The sequence below is a fragment of the Diadema antillarum genome, unplaced genomic scaffold (assembly GCF_040938485.1).
Source record: "Diadema antillarum isolate AM-2024a unplaced genomic scaffold, OU_Dant_1.0 seq00001118_RagTag, whole genome shotgun sequence".
Taxonomy (NCBI): Eukaryota; Metazoa; Echinodermata; class Echinoidea; order Diadematoida; family Diadematidae; genus Diadema; species Diadema antillarum.
The window spans coordinates 67,721-86,814 of NW_027271932.1; the positions used below are offsets into that span (position 1 = coordinate 67,721).

The window sequence follows — 19,094 nt, forward strand, 5'->3', positions numbered from 1 at the left end:
CTTGAATCAAGTGAGAATTTTACTCAGTTATCTTTGATACATGTGAGAATTTTACTAAGTTATCTTTTACACAAGTGAGAATTTTACTCAGTTATCCTTGAAACAAGTGAGAATTTTACTCAGTTATCCTTGATACATGTGAGAATTTTACTAAGTTATCTTTGACACAAGTGAGAATTTTACTCAGCTATCCTTGAAACAAGTGAGAATTTTACTCAGTTATCCTTGAATCAACTGTGAATTTTACTCAGTTATCTTTTACACAAGTGAGAATTTTACTCAATTATCCTGAAATCAAGTGAGAATTTTACTCAGTTATCCTTGAAACAAGTGGGAATTTTACTCAGTTATCCTTGAATCAAGTGAGAATTTTACTCAGTTATCTTTGATACATGTGAGAATTTTACTAAGTTATCCTTGAAACAAGTGAGAATTTTACTCAGTTATCCTTGAATCAAGTGAGAATTTTACTCAGTTATCCGTGAATCAACTGTGAATTTTACTCAGTTATCTTTTACACAAGTGAGAATTTTACTCAGTTATCCTTGAATCAAGTGAGAATTTTACTCAGTTATCTTTGATACACGTGAGAATTTTACTAGTTATCTTTGACACAAGTGAGAATCTTACTCAGTTATCCTTGAAACAAGTGAGAATTTTACTCAGTTGTCGTTGAATCAAGTGAGAATTTTACTCAGTTATCCTTGAATCAACTGAGAATTTTACTCAGTTATCTTTTACACAAGTGAGAATTTTACTTGGTTATACTTGAAACATGTGAGAATTATACAAGGTTATCCATGAAAAAAAGTGAGAATTTTACTCAGTTATCTTTGAAACAAGTGGGAATTTTACTCAGGTTCATCCTTGAAACAAGTGGGAATTTTACTCAGTTATTCTTGAATCAAGTGAAAATTTACTCATTTATACTTGAAACAAGTGAGAATTTTTCTCAGTTATGCTTGAATCAAGTAAGAATTTTACTAGGTTATCCTTGAAACTGGAGAGAATTTTACTCAGTTATCTTATCTGTGCCGGAAGAATTCAGATTGAGGATAACACTTTGTGAACACTTGCACAGTCTGGCTCTAGATGTCCAAATGCTTTGCAACTGGATCTTCAAATATCAGCTACATATCTGACTACAGCAAATTTCCTTTTTGCTGTTACTCTCTGAGAATAAGATTGTATGGTTGATCAGTAATATTATGAACAAAATGTGAAAAGGGGAAAGTGGCCTCAGAAAAGGTTCTTTCTTTCGCACCTGATGTAAATACTAATACCGATTGATCTTATTTTTGGAGAGTAACAGCAAAAGAAGAAAATCTCTGTCAACTACAATCTTTCTTCAAAACAACAACATCAGCAACAAAATCACTTCATTCTCATATTTGACTGACTGCAGATAATGAAAAGGCAACTGACAACACTACCACCATCTTCACTTTGCCATCATTGTAAATTTCTACTTTGGATATCATGCTTTATCTTAACAATGCAAAATTGCACATTTTATAATTTGGCTCTCTAAATTGAGAGGATGGTGCAATACTTACTGGGAATCCTGATTCCAGAAGCAAACACAGCAAGACATAAAAGGGAAAAGAAAACAAATTAACAGTGAGAACTCTAAAAATATCAGATTAATCACACCAAACGAACATTGCAAAGTATTGGGAGAAAGCTAGTAACCCTCTTTTGCAAAACATCTTAATCACCACAAATTCTATCTGCCTTTGCACAGAAAAGAGTAATGTAATGGCCAAGAGATACACAAGGAATCCCACAAACTTGGTTAATGTGGAAGAAAATATTACCATTATTATCCATGAAATGCTGAAATCACCTTCAGGTTGTCCTAAGTCTTTAATGTCACATTTTCAATCACTGTATATGCCACATACTTAGCGAGTCCATTTTTTTTGTGAATCGGTACTTTCCAACAATTTTGCGGGTGGTTAAATTTGCAGTTGAGGAGTGCATTACAGTTACTGAATATAGAAATGTATTCACATTCATGTCGGGATCAGAGTTAATATCTTCATGTGTTTTTACATTCGTGAATACCACCCGATTCGCAGAACTTGCAAACATAAAAAGCTGGCGAAATATTCAGCATACACAGTATAAGAATGCGCTGTGTTTTGGATGACTAGTTACTGTGGGTCAAATGTATCTTTACCTAATCAGGATCACTTGTGGTAATTCACAAATGAGGGTTACTAATTATGTAACATATTCAAATTAGATAAGTACATGTTAGATATTAAATATGCATACATATAATTTGCAATTGCATTTGATAAAATGCCAGTGCAGCAGCACATAAATTGGTGATCAATATGGCAATATTTTGGTGCACGGTGGAAGCATAATAATTCTGAGTAACATAATGTGCAAATGCAACATATACAATTACTGGTGTCTCATAGATAACAATATGGGATTTTGTCTATGAAGTCATCAAAGAAAATCTCTGACCAAGAATTTGAGCTACAAAAAAGTCAGTAAAAAAGTTCAAAGATTCTGGTGATTCAGCCAATACAATTCAACTATAACTGCATTTCAGTAAACTAACTGCTGTTGGCATCCTGAAATAACAATGTGTATACTGTCTTAAAAATGGAAAAAAAGACTACAAAAATATCGAAGTTAACACAGGTAGAGCATGAGTATAAGTGTATAAAGTAAAAGTTACCAATCAAAATTTGAAAAGCCATATATATCATAATTTATTTGATTGAAGGATCAAAGCACATTTGATATGCAGCAACAGAAGTGTTACAACTACATATATTCAGGGCCATATAAAATTGCTTCATTTGCTTTTCATTTACAAGATGCAATGAAAAAAAAAAAAGCAATGCAATTACAATTCAAGGTATTCATAATAGCTGCAGACTTTGTAAGGTGCAAGCTACATCATAGCATTCCATAAAGAGCTACAATACACAATTTATACTAGCACTTTATTCACAAGGCAAGGGAAAAAACAAGATTCCACAATCCAATATCACACATGGTTCAACTGGATAAGATACTGGGGAGTGCAAGACATTTCAACAGGACATATGTTGCATTCTATTGTCTACAATTCTTTAAAAAAAAAGAAAATTAGCTGAAACAAAAATATGACAGTCGGGTGTGGTCTTTCACTGCCATTAATCAGCAGTGGTCAGGCTATTCATTTGGGTAATCTGTTTCATTTACAAGGCAAAGTTATTTAATGATAGCTATTAATATTTCATCTGCAATGAATAAAGCACCTCAGATCTTATTGTTGATATGTTTATAAATCAAAATCCATCCACACAAATCATCCTCTGCAGGCTCATCCATTATAAGAATAACAAATGCATTTTGTCATGAAAAATTGTATTGTATAAGTAGTAATCTGATTTCAGATTTACCTCCCATCAAATCTAGTGATCACACTAGAATGAATTTTGTAAGATAATGACATTTGTTCTAAAATAAGCTACATTAATCTACTAATGACATCATACCTGATTTCACATATGAACTAACAAATTAAAGGACCAAATTACAGGATTCCAGATGTGGCAGAATCTTTCAAATTTGAATCATTAAAGGAACTTTTATTAAAGGCCATAAAAGCTAGTGCCATATAAGCAGATTATAGGAACTATGCACAATCATTAGCATCTTATGAAATCAATTTCTTGGAGAACAAAACATAGCAATTCACGATGGGACAAAACACACATCAAGCAAGATAATGTAAGTATAATCTGACTTACAAAATGTCCATAAAAGAAATAGGATGATGAATGAAAACAAATAACAAGTAAATTATCAGTACCAAAATTGACTGATTCAGTTTAGTGGGTAGAATTTCATATTTGGCCTATCCTACAAAGAAGTGATTTTGACAACATCATTAAAATTTAGGTTTACTTGTGCATAAGACAATTAGAAATTAAAGAAATCATGCTATAACAATAAGTCTTTGTGATTAACCCGTTGGGGACGAGTCCTGAGTATACTAGGGAAGGTGTCTATGGGAAATGCGTGTTTTAGCAAGATCAGTCTGTCCTCAACGGGTTAACACAAAAGCAATTTCTAATATTCAAATCCAATGAACTGCATCCTTGCACACAGACAAACATATTTTCCACAGTAGTTTGTAGACTTACAGTCACAGAAACATAAATGCAGTTATATCATTTCAGCTATAAAACTGGTAGAAGCATAAAATATTCTCATAAGAAAAGAACTCATTTATAAATAAACATTAGTTGTGATACTACAGATATCACAATCAAATCATTTAAACTGTTATCTGACCAATTTTGTCTTTAACTTAGATAAAAGATAAAATCAGAGATATATCATATTACATTATAGGCAACCAGTTATAACATGTCCCAATTTATATTGCTTGCAGACATCTAAGCTAGGAATACAAAACCAAATCAAAGGCATTATCTACCATTTGCAGATGAAACAAAAACCTAGCTCTAGTGCTTCAAAATACTTCTAAAATGTGAGTTAGGGATACAAACAACTAATATAAAAATGTTGATCAGTATAATCAATGTTAACCCGTTGAGGATGGTTTGATTTTGCTACAACACGCATCGTGCCCCATAGACACTTGCCCGAGTATACTCGGGACTTGTCCTCAACGGGTTAGGTATTGTTAAATAAACAAAATGTGAACAATTTAGTTAATAAAAAAAATGTTTCTAGAATAATCGTCTACAGTTATGGTTTATTGAGAAAGATACTGGTATCTCCTTATATGTAAGGCTTTATTGCAAAATGTTTTCATGGTAGGATGTTTTGTAATACACCTGACCTACACATATGCATCAAATGTGATAACTCGAACATTTTCAAAATCACTGCTCCCAATGGTAAACAATGCCTTTAAAGTGATTCTGCCGTAAAGATTGTAATGTGGTATTTGCATAGATGCAATGATTTAATACCGGAACTACCGCCTGTCCAAATTGTAAAGATAATGTAAATGCTTTGAATTTGAGCATCTTCTGTTTAATAAAACATGTTTAATAAAACAACTGTGTTTATATGTATATCTTATTCTCTTCCTAGTTTGACTGCATGCAACTTCAAAGCCAACTTAAAAAGAAAAGAAAAATTTTGTCTCATGGCATGCTTCTTTCTGGTTTCCCTTGCTGGTTGTTTTAAATGTAGTGGGATATACATCGTCACTGAAGTACTTCGACCAGAGGGTGGAGAATTACACACTAGGCGTTTTCACATCAGCCCGATAAAAATCCAAGCTCGAGATATTTTTCGCAGAAAATAGTCAGCAAAATAGCGCGCTATTTCGAAACATCGGGCTGACGTGAAAACGCCTACTGTAAATGATGGAAATGGGTGACATATTCTTCTGACAATTGTTTGTTGGGCTAGTATGGAAATTCCCACAATGAAGTGTGATTCTAATAAAATTAATTCAATACGGATAAATTCATGAAATAGACCATCAGTACTTTGTATATTTGCATGGAATACTTTTTAACTTAACAGAAAACAACAACAACAACAACAACAACAACAACAACAACAACAACAACCTTTAAAAATTTCCCCCTCCCCCTCCCCACCATTTGTGCAACCACAAGAAAGAATTTCAATGGGATGTTTTCCTCCCTAAAAAGTAATGCCTCCCTCAAATATCGTGGCATACCAAAATGAATGATGACTATGTCATGTTTCATCACAGGTAGCTACGCCATTTTGACCATAAATTACTGACTGTTTAGATAAAATGACTAACCACAGCATATAAAGGCACAAGACAGGTGAAAGCTTGCCCATTCCAATAATGTGTGGATAGGTAGGGGTGCAAAAATGATAAATTTTGATGTTTTCTAGATGGTATTGGCAATGGGAATAAACAAGGATGGGGTATAATGTCTTCCTGGAGGTAGAGGGAGTGGCACCTTTGACCTCCAAAATGAAGTAACTTCTACCCACTTCCTCTCCACCACTGTGATTTGTGATACCAGGAGGATAGCTTTAAATATTGGGGCTTGTACCAATTGTCAAGAGTGATGAACTTTCGTCCACTGTATCCTCGTGTATTTTTTTTTTTAATCCAAACCCTTTGAATTTTCTCAGTGGGACCATCAAACAAATCCTTTCTCCCATTAACAAAAAATCAATAAACATGTGTGTTTCTTTGTAAAGGCATGTCATTTCTTCTGAAGTCACTACCAGCATCCCATTCTGAAAACTTTTTGGGGTCACGCTCGCATCCACATTCATTGTCATGCTGGATTCATCTTTTTCTCGACTTCACGTCACAATTCTATCTGGTGCTTCAGCGGTCTGTATCTCTTTCCTTCCTTCCTTCTCCATCTTCCACTTCACTCTCATCCTTCTTTCCCTTGCTCTTCATTCACTCTCAAATCTCTCCAAAAAACTTATTTGCTGTCTGAATCGGGCAGCCCCAAGTTGGGATGCAGTCAATCTCTGACCTTTGAAGGCACTCCGAAAATGCCCAGCATAAACAGGGCGGCATCTGGAGGACCATCCTTCCCCAGCCACCAGTTTGAGAATCTTCCCCTCCAACAAGTCGAGGGGATTTGCTGCGGATTTGTGCTAAAAGCTAGCCCGCCTGTCAAACCAAACTCACTCTGTCTTCAGGGAGACATAAACCCCTTTTCATAGGTGGTGGTATATATAGCCAACACAAAAAGAAAGAAAATTGTTCTTTCTTTTGCCACAAATGACCGCGGAATAGCAGTGGGTGTAATATAAAATGAGGGCAAAAAATGTATTCAGAATATTGTGGAAATGATTGATGAAAAATCTTACTTTCTTTTTCCCCCAAGTAATTAATATTTTGCTCTGACAAAGCTCGACCAGAAGTGAAAATAATGTTGTTGTTCATTCAAGAAATTTCCAAGAAATTTCTACCTGAGGAAGGTTTATATAAAATTTTTTTCACATTTCTACAAGATCACTGCCAGATACATGGTTAAAAATGGAAGCTGTAAACACACACCATTTCACACATACACCGAGTAAATGCCTAGGAATTTATGATGTTGTTGAAGTGTTAATTATCTATCCTTGTTTGTGGTTCTTGTGAATCTGATGTGAGCATTTTTCAATTTGGTACACAGAGATTTCTAGTCGGTTGTCTGGTTAAGCTTTGCATCTTTGCACTTTAAAGGACAAGTTCACCTTCATAGACATGTGGGTTGAGTGGATGCAGCAATATTAGTAGAACACATCAGTGAGAGTTTGAGCAAAATCGGACAATCCGTTCAAAAGTTATGAATTTTTGAAGTTTCTGCTCACTCAAGGCTGGATGAGAAGACTACTATAGCTTGTGATGTCACATGAGTACAACAATATAAAGAAAGAATAAAGAAAATTCAACATATTTTCACTTTTCTCGTATAACAAAAGAACACTTGACTTCTCTCTTTCAGAAGGCAGGGGAAATAAAATTACCCTTAACATAATGTCAGTAACAAGTCCAAGAAATGTGCACTTTATTCAAAAAGTAAAGTTTTGTGAAATTCTCTTTTTATTTTCTTTATATGGTTGTACGCATGTGACATCATGTACTGTAGTAGTCTTCTCATCCAGCAGTGACTACGCAGATACTTTAAAAATTAATAACTTTTGAACGGATTGTCCGATTTTCCCCAAACTTTCACTGATGTGTTCTACTAATATTGCTGCATTCACTCAATCCACATGTATATGAAGGTGGACTTGTCCTTTAAGTTTGAAAGTAATGTCTTATAGGTTATGTAAAAAACACAAGCACTCTTCTAAAAGCTTGGAATTTTCTGCAGTCTCATCTGTTGCTGGTTGTCATGTCATACCATGTAGAAAGTTAGTAGATAATTTTGATAAACTCAAGTGCAGCTTTGAAGGATTCAAGGGTTTTGTCTTTGACTAATTTCCAGGAAATAGAGCACTTTATTGTATGGCATTATTGACATGATTCCTGTGAATTAACTGCTCATTCTAAGTTTTGCTAACTCTGCTGAACATGCAGATTATGCATTCTGTGTCAGCATTTTCATGCCAAGTGTTCACAAAGTCCATCAAAATGGGACATCACTTTGATATCAAAACAGTTGAATTTGTGCTGAAAATCTAGTCTATGTGATAAGCAATTACGGAGTCTTGTGCTGGTAGTAATATGTAGTTGCTAACAAAATTAACAATGTGAGTGGTGCTGGGAAGTGCTCAATACATAAGCTTGTGCTGCTTTGTTTTGTCAGGCATTTCTTGCTTTCGATAAAAACAGATATGAAGCAATTAAATAAGAGCTACTACATCCTTCTGTGTCTCATTTCAAAACAATGCATACATTGCTGAGCTAAGTTAAAACACTAATGTAACGGTACTGTGGCATTGCAGCTCAGATATTTTCATGGTGGTATTCAAGATAATGTATATTCTACCTTTGCTTGGAGTCCATGGACATTTTTTTTTTTCATGCAGGGAACATAAAGATACATAGAAGGTATGACAAAGTATGATACTTGTGGCATAATTGTGATGTAATCAGTTACGACGAGCTGTATTCCGCACAGTGCAACTAGGGGTGCCATGCGACATACATATGGCACAGTTTTGCTCAGCTGAGATATGACCGATAAACTCTTGAGCCTTTCTGCAGTCTTGCGAATGTTTAACCATAGCTCTCTTACCTCAAACAAGTGAGGGCAGCAAACACAAGAAGTTATGCTGGGAAACACTTCCATCTGAACTATGGAAAATCCTGGAGGATTAAACATGGCTGTTAAAACATTGAACACAAGCACCAAAAAAAAAAATGAAAAAAGATGAAAAAAAAAGATAAAAATGCAGCTTTTTTGCTTGCTTTGGCAAATGCAATACCTGATCTACCCCGCTTGCCTTTGCGTCCCGGGTTCCCTTCAATTCCAGGGGGACCCATAAGTCCTGCAGGACCAGGGGGGCCAGGGGGACCTGGAGAGGATAAAACAAAAAGGAGATAACAAGGTTATACAATGTACATTAGCAGCCTTTTGCAAGGAATGAATGCACATAAATTCTGATGTGAGATGGTATGATAACTAGAAAAAAAAAAAGATAATCTCACATGGTATAATATACAACCTTCTGGAAAATAATCGAAGAAACGAACAGGATGATGAAACCATAGTGGCACACATACCTGTCTGTTTCAATGAAATATCCATCATTTGCTTTCAAAATATAATATTGAAATAAATCTAATGTCAATTTGATGGCTACAAAAGCAGCGTTCTTACACTTTAACAGCTCCTTCCAAGTTATGTCACACACTTTCACTCTAGAAGCAATTAGTCAATGTGTCACCAGATGTGATGTATGCTGATCAATAAATTGACACTGAGCAGAGTAGAAATGGTGTAATGGAAGTTCATTTCAGAGTCACATTACTCAGCTTTGCAAGTTAAACTTGGATATCAGACCCTAACAATCAGATAGCTGGGCTGATGTGCTTAATCATTTGCCTCGTGACCCAAGGGAATCCAGCCTGGGGGTTTGGTCTCTGTGAGGTCAAAGGTTATATGAGGTCAGGGCTTGGGTCAGCTGAGAACATTTCCAGGGCCGTACTTGAGATGGGCCAAAGACAAGAGTCTTGATCAGGCTTGATTAAATGCACATGAGTGATATGATGGCTCAACACAACTCTCACAAGTTAGCAACCACTTACTGACGGCACAACTCTCTTTCTCTTACTGAAACCTGACACTAGAGGGCAGGCCATCACTCTCGCTGCTCTGGGTGAAAGAACTGGCTTTATAAGTGTTGCAGAAGTCTCTATAAAACAGATGTGTTTACTGATGTTTGAAATAACTGTCCATGTCATAAATAGATCAAGAATATGTCACTGACGATCATGATACTAAGGTTCACTGTCCTGTTTATCACAAATATACGCAATCAAAGTTGCAATTACTTCTCCTATATATACAAAACAAAGACACATGGCAAAAGGAGGCCTTTAATGCTACGAATTTGACAGCCTCAAGCGATTAGCTCTGCCATTTACACTGGTATTTTGTGTCCATGCAATGTCAATGGCATGTTGGGATGCTGGTCTTGAGAGACTTGATCAATATTGTCAAGTTCACTTCTGAAATGTCCATTTCACACTTACTCAAATGTGAAATTGCGCACATTCTCAGAAATAAAGATTCCATGCACTCATCTTTTTTTTTCTCTCTCTCTTCAACTTACAGCCATAAACTATGACTATCCTGCTCAGCTAACCTTGCAGATATTGTAAATGTGGCATGTCACTACCATGCAAGAAAAAAAAGTCAGTGTTTCTAATCTGTCTTAAAGTATTGATGTGAACAGAGTGTCTGGGGCTCTCAGTCAGCTCCAAGTCCCCAGAGGGAGGACAAGTTTTCTAAAACCACCAGAGAAGAGGTCGATGCAAATGAGACCAGAGATGGTTTACCTGCCCTGAAGACATTTTGACACAGCGCTGAGCACTCCTGGCTCGCACCAGTTCTCTGGGGAGGAGACCAAAGGTGTTTATATGCCACTAATCATGTAAAACCTCTAGATGGCAGCATGCCTCCAGCAGGCCAGGGCTAGAACGCCCACCCAGAGCGAGAGCCAAGAGAGCGCGATCCTGGCTGCCTTACAAATTGCAGCCAGCTCCTTGCTAATAAAGCATCTTTCCCTCGCACACTATGTAATCTTGACAAAGCAACCAATTGTGAATTATTCTTCTTTGCGCTGTGTACAAGATTAAAAAATTACAAAAATATTTTGATAATATTCAAATGATGAAAATTGTCATATATCTAAAAAGTGCCAGTGGAAGAGTGGTAAGAAATGTAATCAGCTACTAATATTTTGAGAACACACGAGAACAAGATTTAAGAATTTGCCAGCCAATAAAAGGACTTATTCTATACTTAATTAAGTAGAGGGACATGCTGTAATTAAACGTGAAAAACAAAGAAGTCCAAAGTGCAATGGGTTAATTCTGAGAAAATTCGTTAGACCTTTTTAGACGGTGACTCATGTAGTTATAGGGTTTACCTACTAACAATACAATGAAGGTTTTCAGCTCAAGCTGTCCTCAGCACTCTCTTTCTCTCTCTAAATCTGTTTGATTGCTTATAAGGTTTCTTCCATAAGTTAACAGACATTTCAGGAACATTTGCACATCCGACTGCTAAACTGGAAAGCTAAGATGGGTCTATACTCAGCAACATACACAATACTGTTAATATCATGCTGCAATCTCATCTTAAAAACTTAATTCGGTGGCGCTGAAAAAAAAGACCTGAAACCCTTGTGCAGAGAGTTGTAAACTACCTGTTAGTAACTGGTAAACTGAAAGCCAAAAATTGTGTTAATATTCCTTTGCCTCCCAGCAATGCAGCTGTGGCCAGAACACACGCAGCACGATAGGGAACACCAGGAGTTTGAAACTGTAGCCATTCTCTCCCAGTTAAAGATTTCCACAGGGGCCATCTCCCAGAGATTTTCTTTTCTATTCCTTGCCTCAGTCTTCATTCTTTTCTCTCTCCCTCTGCAAAATAGGTGTTGTTTGAAAAAGCACTAATAGTGGAAGGAATTCAGTCACCATGCTGAGCTGAGACTTCAGCTCATGTAAAATGAACCATCCCAGCAAGATGGAAATACAGGTGGCTACAAAAGGCCAAAAATGATATTCATGTTGTCTGGATACCACAGTGGGTGAGAGTGAGCGAGAGAGAGAGACAGGGAGAGAGGGAAAGATATAGATAAAAGGACATATAGAACTGAGAGTTGCATTCCTGTTCAGAGTCAACTGCTTGTCCAGCACAAGGTCAGCATGTGTTTCTATGGAAACCAGTGGGCACGAGAGCATCCTCGAGAGAGGTGGCAGTTTCTTCTGTGCACATATGCCCACTCTACCGTACACAGTATTAGTTACTGGAAGTGCATGGCATGTTCACTTGAGAGACTGTTCAGAGTCCCTCATCTAGCACGAGTCTAGCACAACTCTGGAGGTTGTGCACTAGACTTGCGCTAGGTTGTCTAGAGCGATCTTTACCTCAGAGTCATCCCAGACTCACTGAGACACTTTGTGCCATGACCCTTTGAGAGTCCCAATCGTCTTGGCTGAATATGGAACAACTCTTTTGAACACAAAACATCTCTCTCAGAACGTCTCTTGTGAACATGGAACATCTCTCGAATGTTTTGCCTTGATTTGGGGGACTCTAAAAGAGGTATAATTCTGCTGTCTCCTTCATCTCTGCTAACTCAGATCCTCCAGCTGAAGGTTTTCCATCTTAAATCCTCACCTTTCCTGATTTCATCACACACAGCTCAGCATCAACATCTATGGTGGAATCAGAGCAATTTTAGGGTCAAAGTCTGTATGCTTTGTGTTCTAATTGAAAGTATTAACATCTTTCAAGAACAGTTCTTGGAGACATTCTGCGTGCAACCAACTGGGCAATCCCATAGCCAGCCTAACCGTACAGAAGGTTACTGTGAATGCACTCAGGGTCCAGGACTTGTCACATTACCGCAGGGTATTGAGGATATATGCCTGGTACACATTAAGCAGGGTTTTCACCATTACATGGATGTTGCCTCTTACTCTCCTGCTCAGCCTTGCCACAAAGGCAGAGGTTTGTCAGGGCATTCAGAGGTTCCTGCATCAAGCCACAGGTTGCTGGCAATTCTTGGACATCGGTAAATGAAGCGCGATTTAGTGATCCTGAGCTCCTTTGCTGTAAATGCTGATTGATGGGGTTGCAAGAACATCCAGACCAATGAAAGTGTTGTCTTTGTGCTGATATTTGCCCAAACTCCTGAAAGGAATTACCCATCCTGTTCATCTGTTACTGGAGATCCCCTTCCATGTAAATGTCAGGGCTGTATCAACTGTTGAGAAGAGTATCTCTCATATGAGAACTAAAGCAGACATAGATTTTGGCCTCATAGTTGTGTCAGTCTCTTACTATTCCTATTCAGACAGCTGGACACCTTGCGCAGAATCCGCAGGTGCCATTTTCATTGTTAAAGAGAAGCATTTACCAAGCCAAATCTTGATTTATATGCTGCCTCTCATGAAGGGTTCTGATGTGGTGTCATCCAAGTTGACAGTTCTCCCTGATCCTGGACAACTGTCTTCTCTAATGGCTGGAATAGACATCTTTTGCTCTTGAAACATCTTCAATTTTTTTATTTTTTTTTTTTTTTTTGGGGGGGGGGGGAGGCAAGTTCAGGAAGTATAGGTTTAGCAGTAATGAGGAGTGTAGTGCATTCTCCTTCACTGCCCAGAGAAGCCCATTTACTGTTACCACATATCTTCCATGGGACCCAAGGAATGTCATCACCCCAGCATTACTGGCTACTCATTTTCACTCCGGAGTGAAGAGGGATATCATTGATCATGGGGAAATAACCTTGTCTAAGAATTCAGGGCAGGAATAGAACTGAGGACCTACTGGCCTGGGGGTTCAGAGTCTTATCCACAGTACCATGGAGAGCTCTCACTTTGACTCTTACTACATTGATGGATGCAGGAAAAGGAGATGATTCGAGTTGCAAACAAGCTGGAAAGATGATTGATGCAGAACAAACAAGTGATGACCACATCTCTACATCATTTGAACAGAGTGTCTGGGCATGGACTACCAACTCACACAGTATCATGTGACCAGTAACCGATCACAGCCCTCTTAGGAGGATTCTTGCTCAAGATTTAGTAACCCTCAACCATGTCACACAAGTCATAATTTTCATCAGTGCGTGACAAATTCTCAAAACTCGGAGCTCACACTGGGGTCATTAAACGTGCTACCCAGGAACTCTTGCACACCACTTAGCACTAGTTAATAAATCTGTAAGACCTGACCTTCCTAAAGACTCTACTAGCAGCAAGCCTAGACAAAATAAACACAGGTTACATCCTCCAGAAGGGCTTGAACTAGCAGGATTGATTATTTGGGGTATGTGAACATCTATCTACAGAGACATACAAGTCATTCATCTGATGGTTGCAATATTATCTCCTTTGACAAATGTTTCTTTTGATATCTTTTTGTGCTTACATCATTTAAGTATATCAAATGGACAAATATGAAAACATCATAGTGACATTGCCACAATAACCCCCTAAAATTCATATAGTACCGTTTTTGTCAGGGTGTGACAGTCCTCGATAGTATGATCCCTCTCTCTAATGTCTTGAATGAATGAATGAATGAATGAATGAATAAATGAATGAACGAATTAATGATCTATTCCCCAACTCTAAAAATTTGTGACCCATGTCAACATTAATCATCATATCTCATAAGATATATCAAGCATAATATACAAACATATTCTAATCACATACAATATTGTCATTCCTAATCATTGTTAATACCTTTATGTCATAAGAATATGATTTCCTTGGTTACTACTGACACAATAAACTCCAAATATATTGTAGTAACATACAAAACTGAATTGTATGGACTACATGGCAGAAGTAAACTGAAAAACATGGTTATAAACACGTCAATACTTGTCATAAAGGCTGGCATCTGATGTGCCTCATTAGCAAATGATCTTTAGGTCACCTTATATGGTAGTAAGTAGGCAGCAAATTGCTTTATTGCACTTTAAGCTCTGCTTGTGCAATGAAATGCTTTTATGCATCCATCCTCTAACATCAACAAATCTCCCATTTCACATACAACTTGCACGAGTAGATGGCTAAGAAGCAGGAATTTGATGCCTATCATATGTTTTATACAAAGACATTCAATTGCCTTCAAAGTCCCAGTATGACAAAAACAAACCAAAGAAATTAAAAAGATTTTTTGATACTCTTTTGAGCACTATGCACAATTTGAATTTGGTTTACCCCCAAAATTGTCTCATATTATGTCTTGTGAAGTCATAAATCAAAGATAATATATATGTTCATGATATGTTTATCAAGCCTTTTTTGTTCAATATTGGAACCTTGCCTAACATAAAATGTTAAACATTATGGGGCATCTATCAATGACCTTCATTTTGGCAAGGATGAACTTCTGGTTAATAATGTGATAACATATGTATCAAGTGGTAATCACGTGAATACAATTCCATCATAATGACAATTTGTTTTTCTGTAGCTTGTTATCAGTGTCCTACGAGATTTGAATGATTTACATGACAATCCTGATGATGATGATCTGGTCAAATTTCCAAGTCATATAGATTTCATTCCCTCCCCAAAGTTATCCTGCTTTTTTCTGATGGAAGAAGGAGATGAGGTGGTTTGAAACCTGAGAGTCACATAGTGAAGAAAGGGAAACATGATATGATACATCTCCACGCTTCTATCATAAAGTTGACTGGGCTTGGCAAAAATCTACTCGAGCAGAAAATTTCTGAGAGATTTATCATGCAGACATTCACACACTTAAACCTGAAATAACATCTGCAGGAGAGATGAATTATGCACGCAACGTGACATGCGACAGTGGATATTTCATCTACCAATTGATAAACGTAGTCATAATCCAAATCAGTTTTTTGCCGTGCTGGGCAGCCATATATCTTTCCCCTGGCTACCAAGAGGCAATAAGTGCTATGCACAGACTCACCAGTACAGTTTATAAGAGGTCATTGCATTTGCTTGACAAAATATTTGTCTAGACAAGACAAAAAGCTTGTAAATTCTGTTCTTTATGATTTCCCAGAGTTGTTTGAACCAAGCAGAAGAAACATGAGACAAAGCATGAAAACAAATCTAGCAGAGCACTGACAGACCAACAGAACACAACAACAGAAATACATACAAACACCTTAGCAAACTTGATTTATATGGAACCAAACCCCTTTGTCATATTGATATCACTTCTTCTGTCCCTCAGTGAACTTCCATGAACTGACAACATGAATAACAAATTAATTAGTGGAGGTTAATCCAGCAGAGGTTAAAAACCGAAAAAGTGGATATTTCTGATGAGGAGGGTGAGAGAGACCCTTTTTAAAGTTCCCTGGTCATCTAGTACAAAGTCAGCATATGTTTCTATGGAAACTAGTGATCACGGGTTTCTCCTCAGGAGGGGTGGGCACTTTCTTGTGCACACATACGTACACTCCGGCACAGACAGCATACTCAGAATGGTGATACAGACAAACCTAGCTTCAGCGAACATAGATACAAGAAGATCTGGTTGGAAGGGGGAGACTTTACCTGCAAAAATTGTCATCGTTTCCCTTATTAAGTCATCCATTCCTAATGAGATTTCCTTACAATGAGAAAATCTCCATCACCCTGATTATCTTGTTGAAATTGGATTCAGCATACTTTCTATCCTCAATATTTCTAGCAGCTACAGCTCCACAAAGATGGAGTCCTGTTGCTATAATACATATTTTTTTGAATTTTTTTTGTTTTTTTCCTTTTGCCATTATAACTATAGAACTAGAAGGTCTTAAATAATGCACACTCCCTCTTCCCCCTTCTTTTCCACCACTAGCAAGAAATAGTTTGTAACTGTTGATTACAATTGGACAAGTTTGGGCCACAACTAGATGGTGTGCTATTAAAGAATTGTGATCGCCTGATAAGGGAACACTCCATTAACTCTTTTGGCCACAGCTTGGATAACAATGAGAATTTAGTGGATAGTCCTTATGATATATCAAGCTATCAGTATTCACTCTCCTGTTTAATGACTCTTATGATGTTTATACATTTCACACTTGACCTGTTCCATCTTTTAAGTAATAATTTACATCCTCAGATTTGTTCAAAGAACAAAGGATGACAGAGGCAGGACTCATCCCAATGTACACTCACTAAAAATTTTTTTTTTCATAAAAAGAAAGCTTCATTTGCTCAAAATATTTCAAAACCCCCCAGCCCTCTTGAACGTGATTTTGTGATGAATTATTTTGACATAGCCGTAAACTTGAAGAGAGAGCTTGAGCCCTGTTTGTTTGCCGACTATCAACCTTTCAACTAGTCGCAGTTTTGGGGAGAAAAAATTACGAAAAGGGCGGATGATGGAGAGATTGTCCACTTTTTGATTTGTTTTCTATTCGTGTTTACATCCATCCTGGGAAGGCACCAGAAATATTTGGCAGACGGGGGATGAGATGAGCACTGCCTGGGCAACGTTCATCTTTTTTAAGTTGTTGAGTCCACTTATAAATCTCTGCGTTTGGTGATGAGTGAGCTGGTGGTATGATTCAAAGATGCAAAAAAGGGGAAGAGGGAATACAAAAATCTATCATTGTGTTCTGTTGAGATCAAACTGCCCTTACTTCTACGAGAACAATATACAAGAACTTGGTACCTGTAGCAGGTCAAAAATCAAATTTGCAATTAAAACAAATCCCTCTTCCTGAAAGCAATCGATTGCATTCATTAATCAAATCATTAGAGTGTTTATTTTTCTCCAGTGTCTCAATTCTACTACCATACTATGCACTTACATTAGTTTAAGGAAAGTCATAAGAATACCACCAATTTGAATAAGTTGTTTCTTATATTAGTAAAAGCGTTTATGATAATTATAAGAAAATGAAGCCTTCTGACACTCATACGGCACCTATATGAACACATATAATTACAAAATGTAAGATTTTTCTTGTATGTTTTTTGTGGGAATTAACAATTTCTCTCTCGAACTATATGTAAAGACAAGTAAAGGATCCATCTATTTTGAACATTTAATCAGAAACTGTTATCTTTTACCTATATCATTATTATTACTAGCATCTTCATCATTTCTGTGGTATTTTTGTCATTATCATTACCATCATTGTAAGACTATTAATACATCAGAAAACTTATTGATAATTGACAAAGTTGACAAATAGTTTAGAATTGTCTGCTTCTTCTATCCAGCTCATACTTCCTGTGCCTCTTGATCTGAACCACAGTTAAATGTTAAAAAAGATTACATTATACTCTTCAAAAGGGTTTTCTAAAAGACAAAGCAATGGACTCTTAAATGCATTTGATGAAATGATACATGTCCCCCCCCCCCCACATACACACACCCAAAGAAGAAATAGAAGAAGAAAGGAAGTCTTCAAAAAAGAACCTTCCCTTTTTGCAGTGGCTATCACTCAACTTTATGTCTTATTTTCTGGACGTTTCACCACAATATTTTGACTGCAAAAACTACAGCCTGGAGAAAAACAAACAACCCAGTTTTCCAAAGTACAGCACAAGAAGAAAAGGAGAAGCTAGCCTGAAAACCTTTCACTATACCTTGGGTCAGTTTCAGAGTGCATACCTCAAAGCTAGTTCATTCAACACAGTCTCTTGTCTTCCACTGAAATGACTAACTATTGAACTATGTGCTATATCCACAGTTATTGTCATATGAAAGCTTCATTAGTTTTTACTTCAAACAAACAGGAGACTCACAATTTCCTATTAATTCGATTTTTCATACCTAACAATCTTTCAAGGATTTAGTCCAGTGATCTGACTGAAATCATGTTTCTTGAATACATTGAAATTCTATAAAGTTACTATGAACTATTCATCGATAGACATATTTTATGTATTTATTCTGTATGTTACACTTCAAATGGGCTCCTACAAATGTTCCCCTGTGAAAACTACATTGCCTCTCCCTAGGTGCAGATTGAGAAGTTTAAAATCATGATCTTGAAGATCTCTCAGTTTTGCTAGTGTGACCTCATAACTTCCTGCAAAACTTCCCGCAAAACTTCTCGGCGAAACTTCCCCACTCCAACTAGGGACATTTCCCCCTATGTCACCCCCACCAAACGTCACAATCTTTTCCCAGTGTGACTGGACAACAGAAGATCGCAAAGACTTTTGCCAGTCTGATCATGCCCAATGACAACTACACTGTTTTCACTGGAGGATAAGATAACAATCATGGACTTTAAAAAAAAAAGTATTGCAGACAAAATTTAATACAGAGCCTACACCAAAAAGTGTACACAGACTGGGGAAAAACATACTTGCATTCACTTGATTCTCTCTCAAAACTTTTGAAACCTTTTCATTGTCACATATTTGAAACTTCTCCTGATAGCCACACAAATAAGCTGATTGTGATATCTGCCCACTTTTGATATAACTTCCTGTAATCTGTCATCTATCTTTATCATTATTG

General features: G+C 37.0%; 2 protein-coding genes across 2 annotated transcripts in view; both read right to left on the reverse strand.

The window, feature by feature from the left end:
• The window catches only part of LOC139743881 (uncharacterized), a 33,362-nt gene extending 31,691 nt beyond the window's left edge, over positions 1 to 1,671 (reverse strand). The window contains exon 1 of the mRNA XM_071654345.1: positions 1,557 to 1,671. The gene's annotated coding sequence lies outside the window, so the exon portion shown is untranslated. The remainder of the gene's footprint in view (positions 1 to 1,556) is intronic.
• Positions 1,672 to 8,624: 6,953 nt separating this feature from the next.
• The window catches only part of LOC139743879 (uncharacterized), a 159,187-nt gene continuing 148,717 nt past the window's right edge, over positions 8,625 to 19,094 (reverse strand). Inside the window, exon 3 of the mRNA XM_071654341.1 lies at positions 8,625 to 8,955. Coding sequence (XP_071510442.1) covers positions 8,768 to 8,955 — 188 coding nt within the window. The 3' untranslated portion in view covers positions 8,625 to 8,767. The remainder of the gene's footprint in view (positions 8,956 to 19,094) is intronic.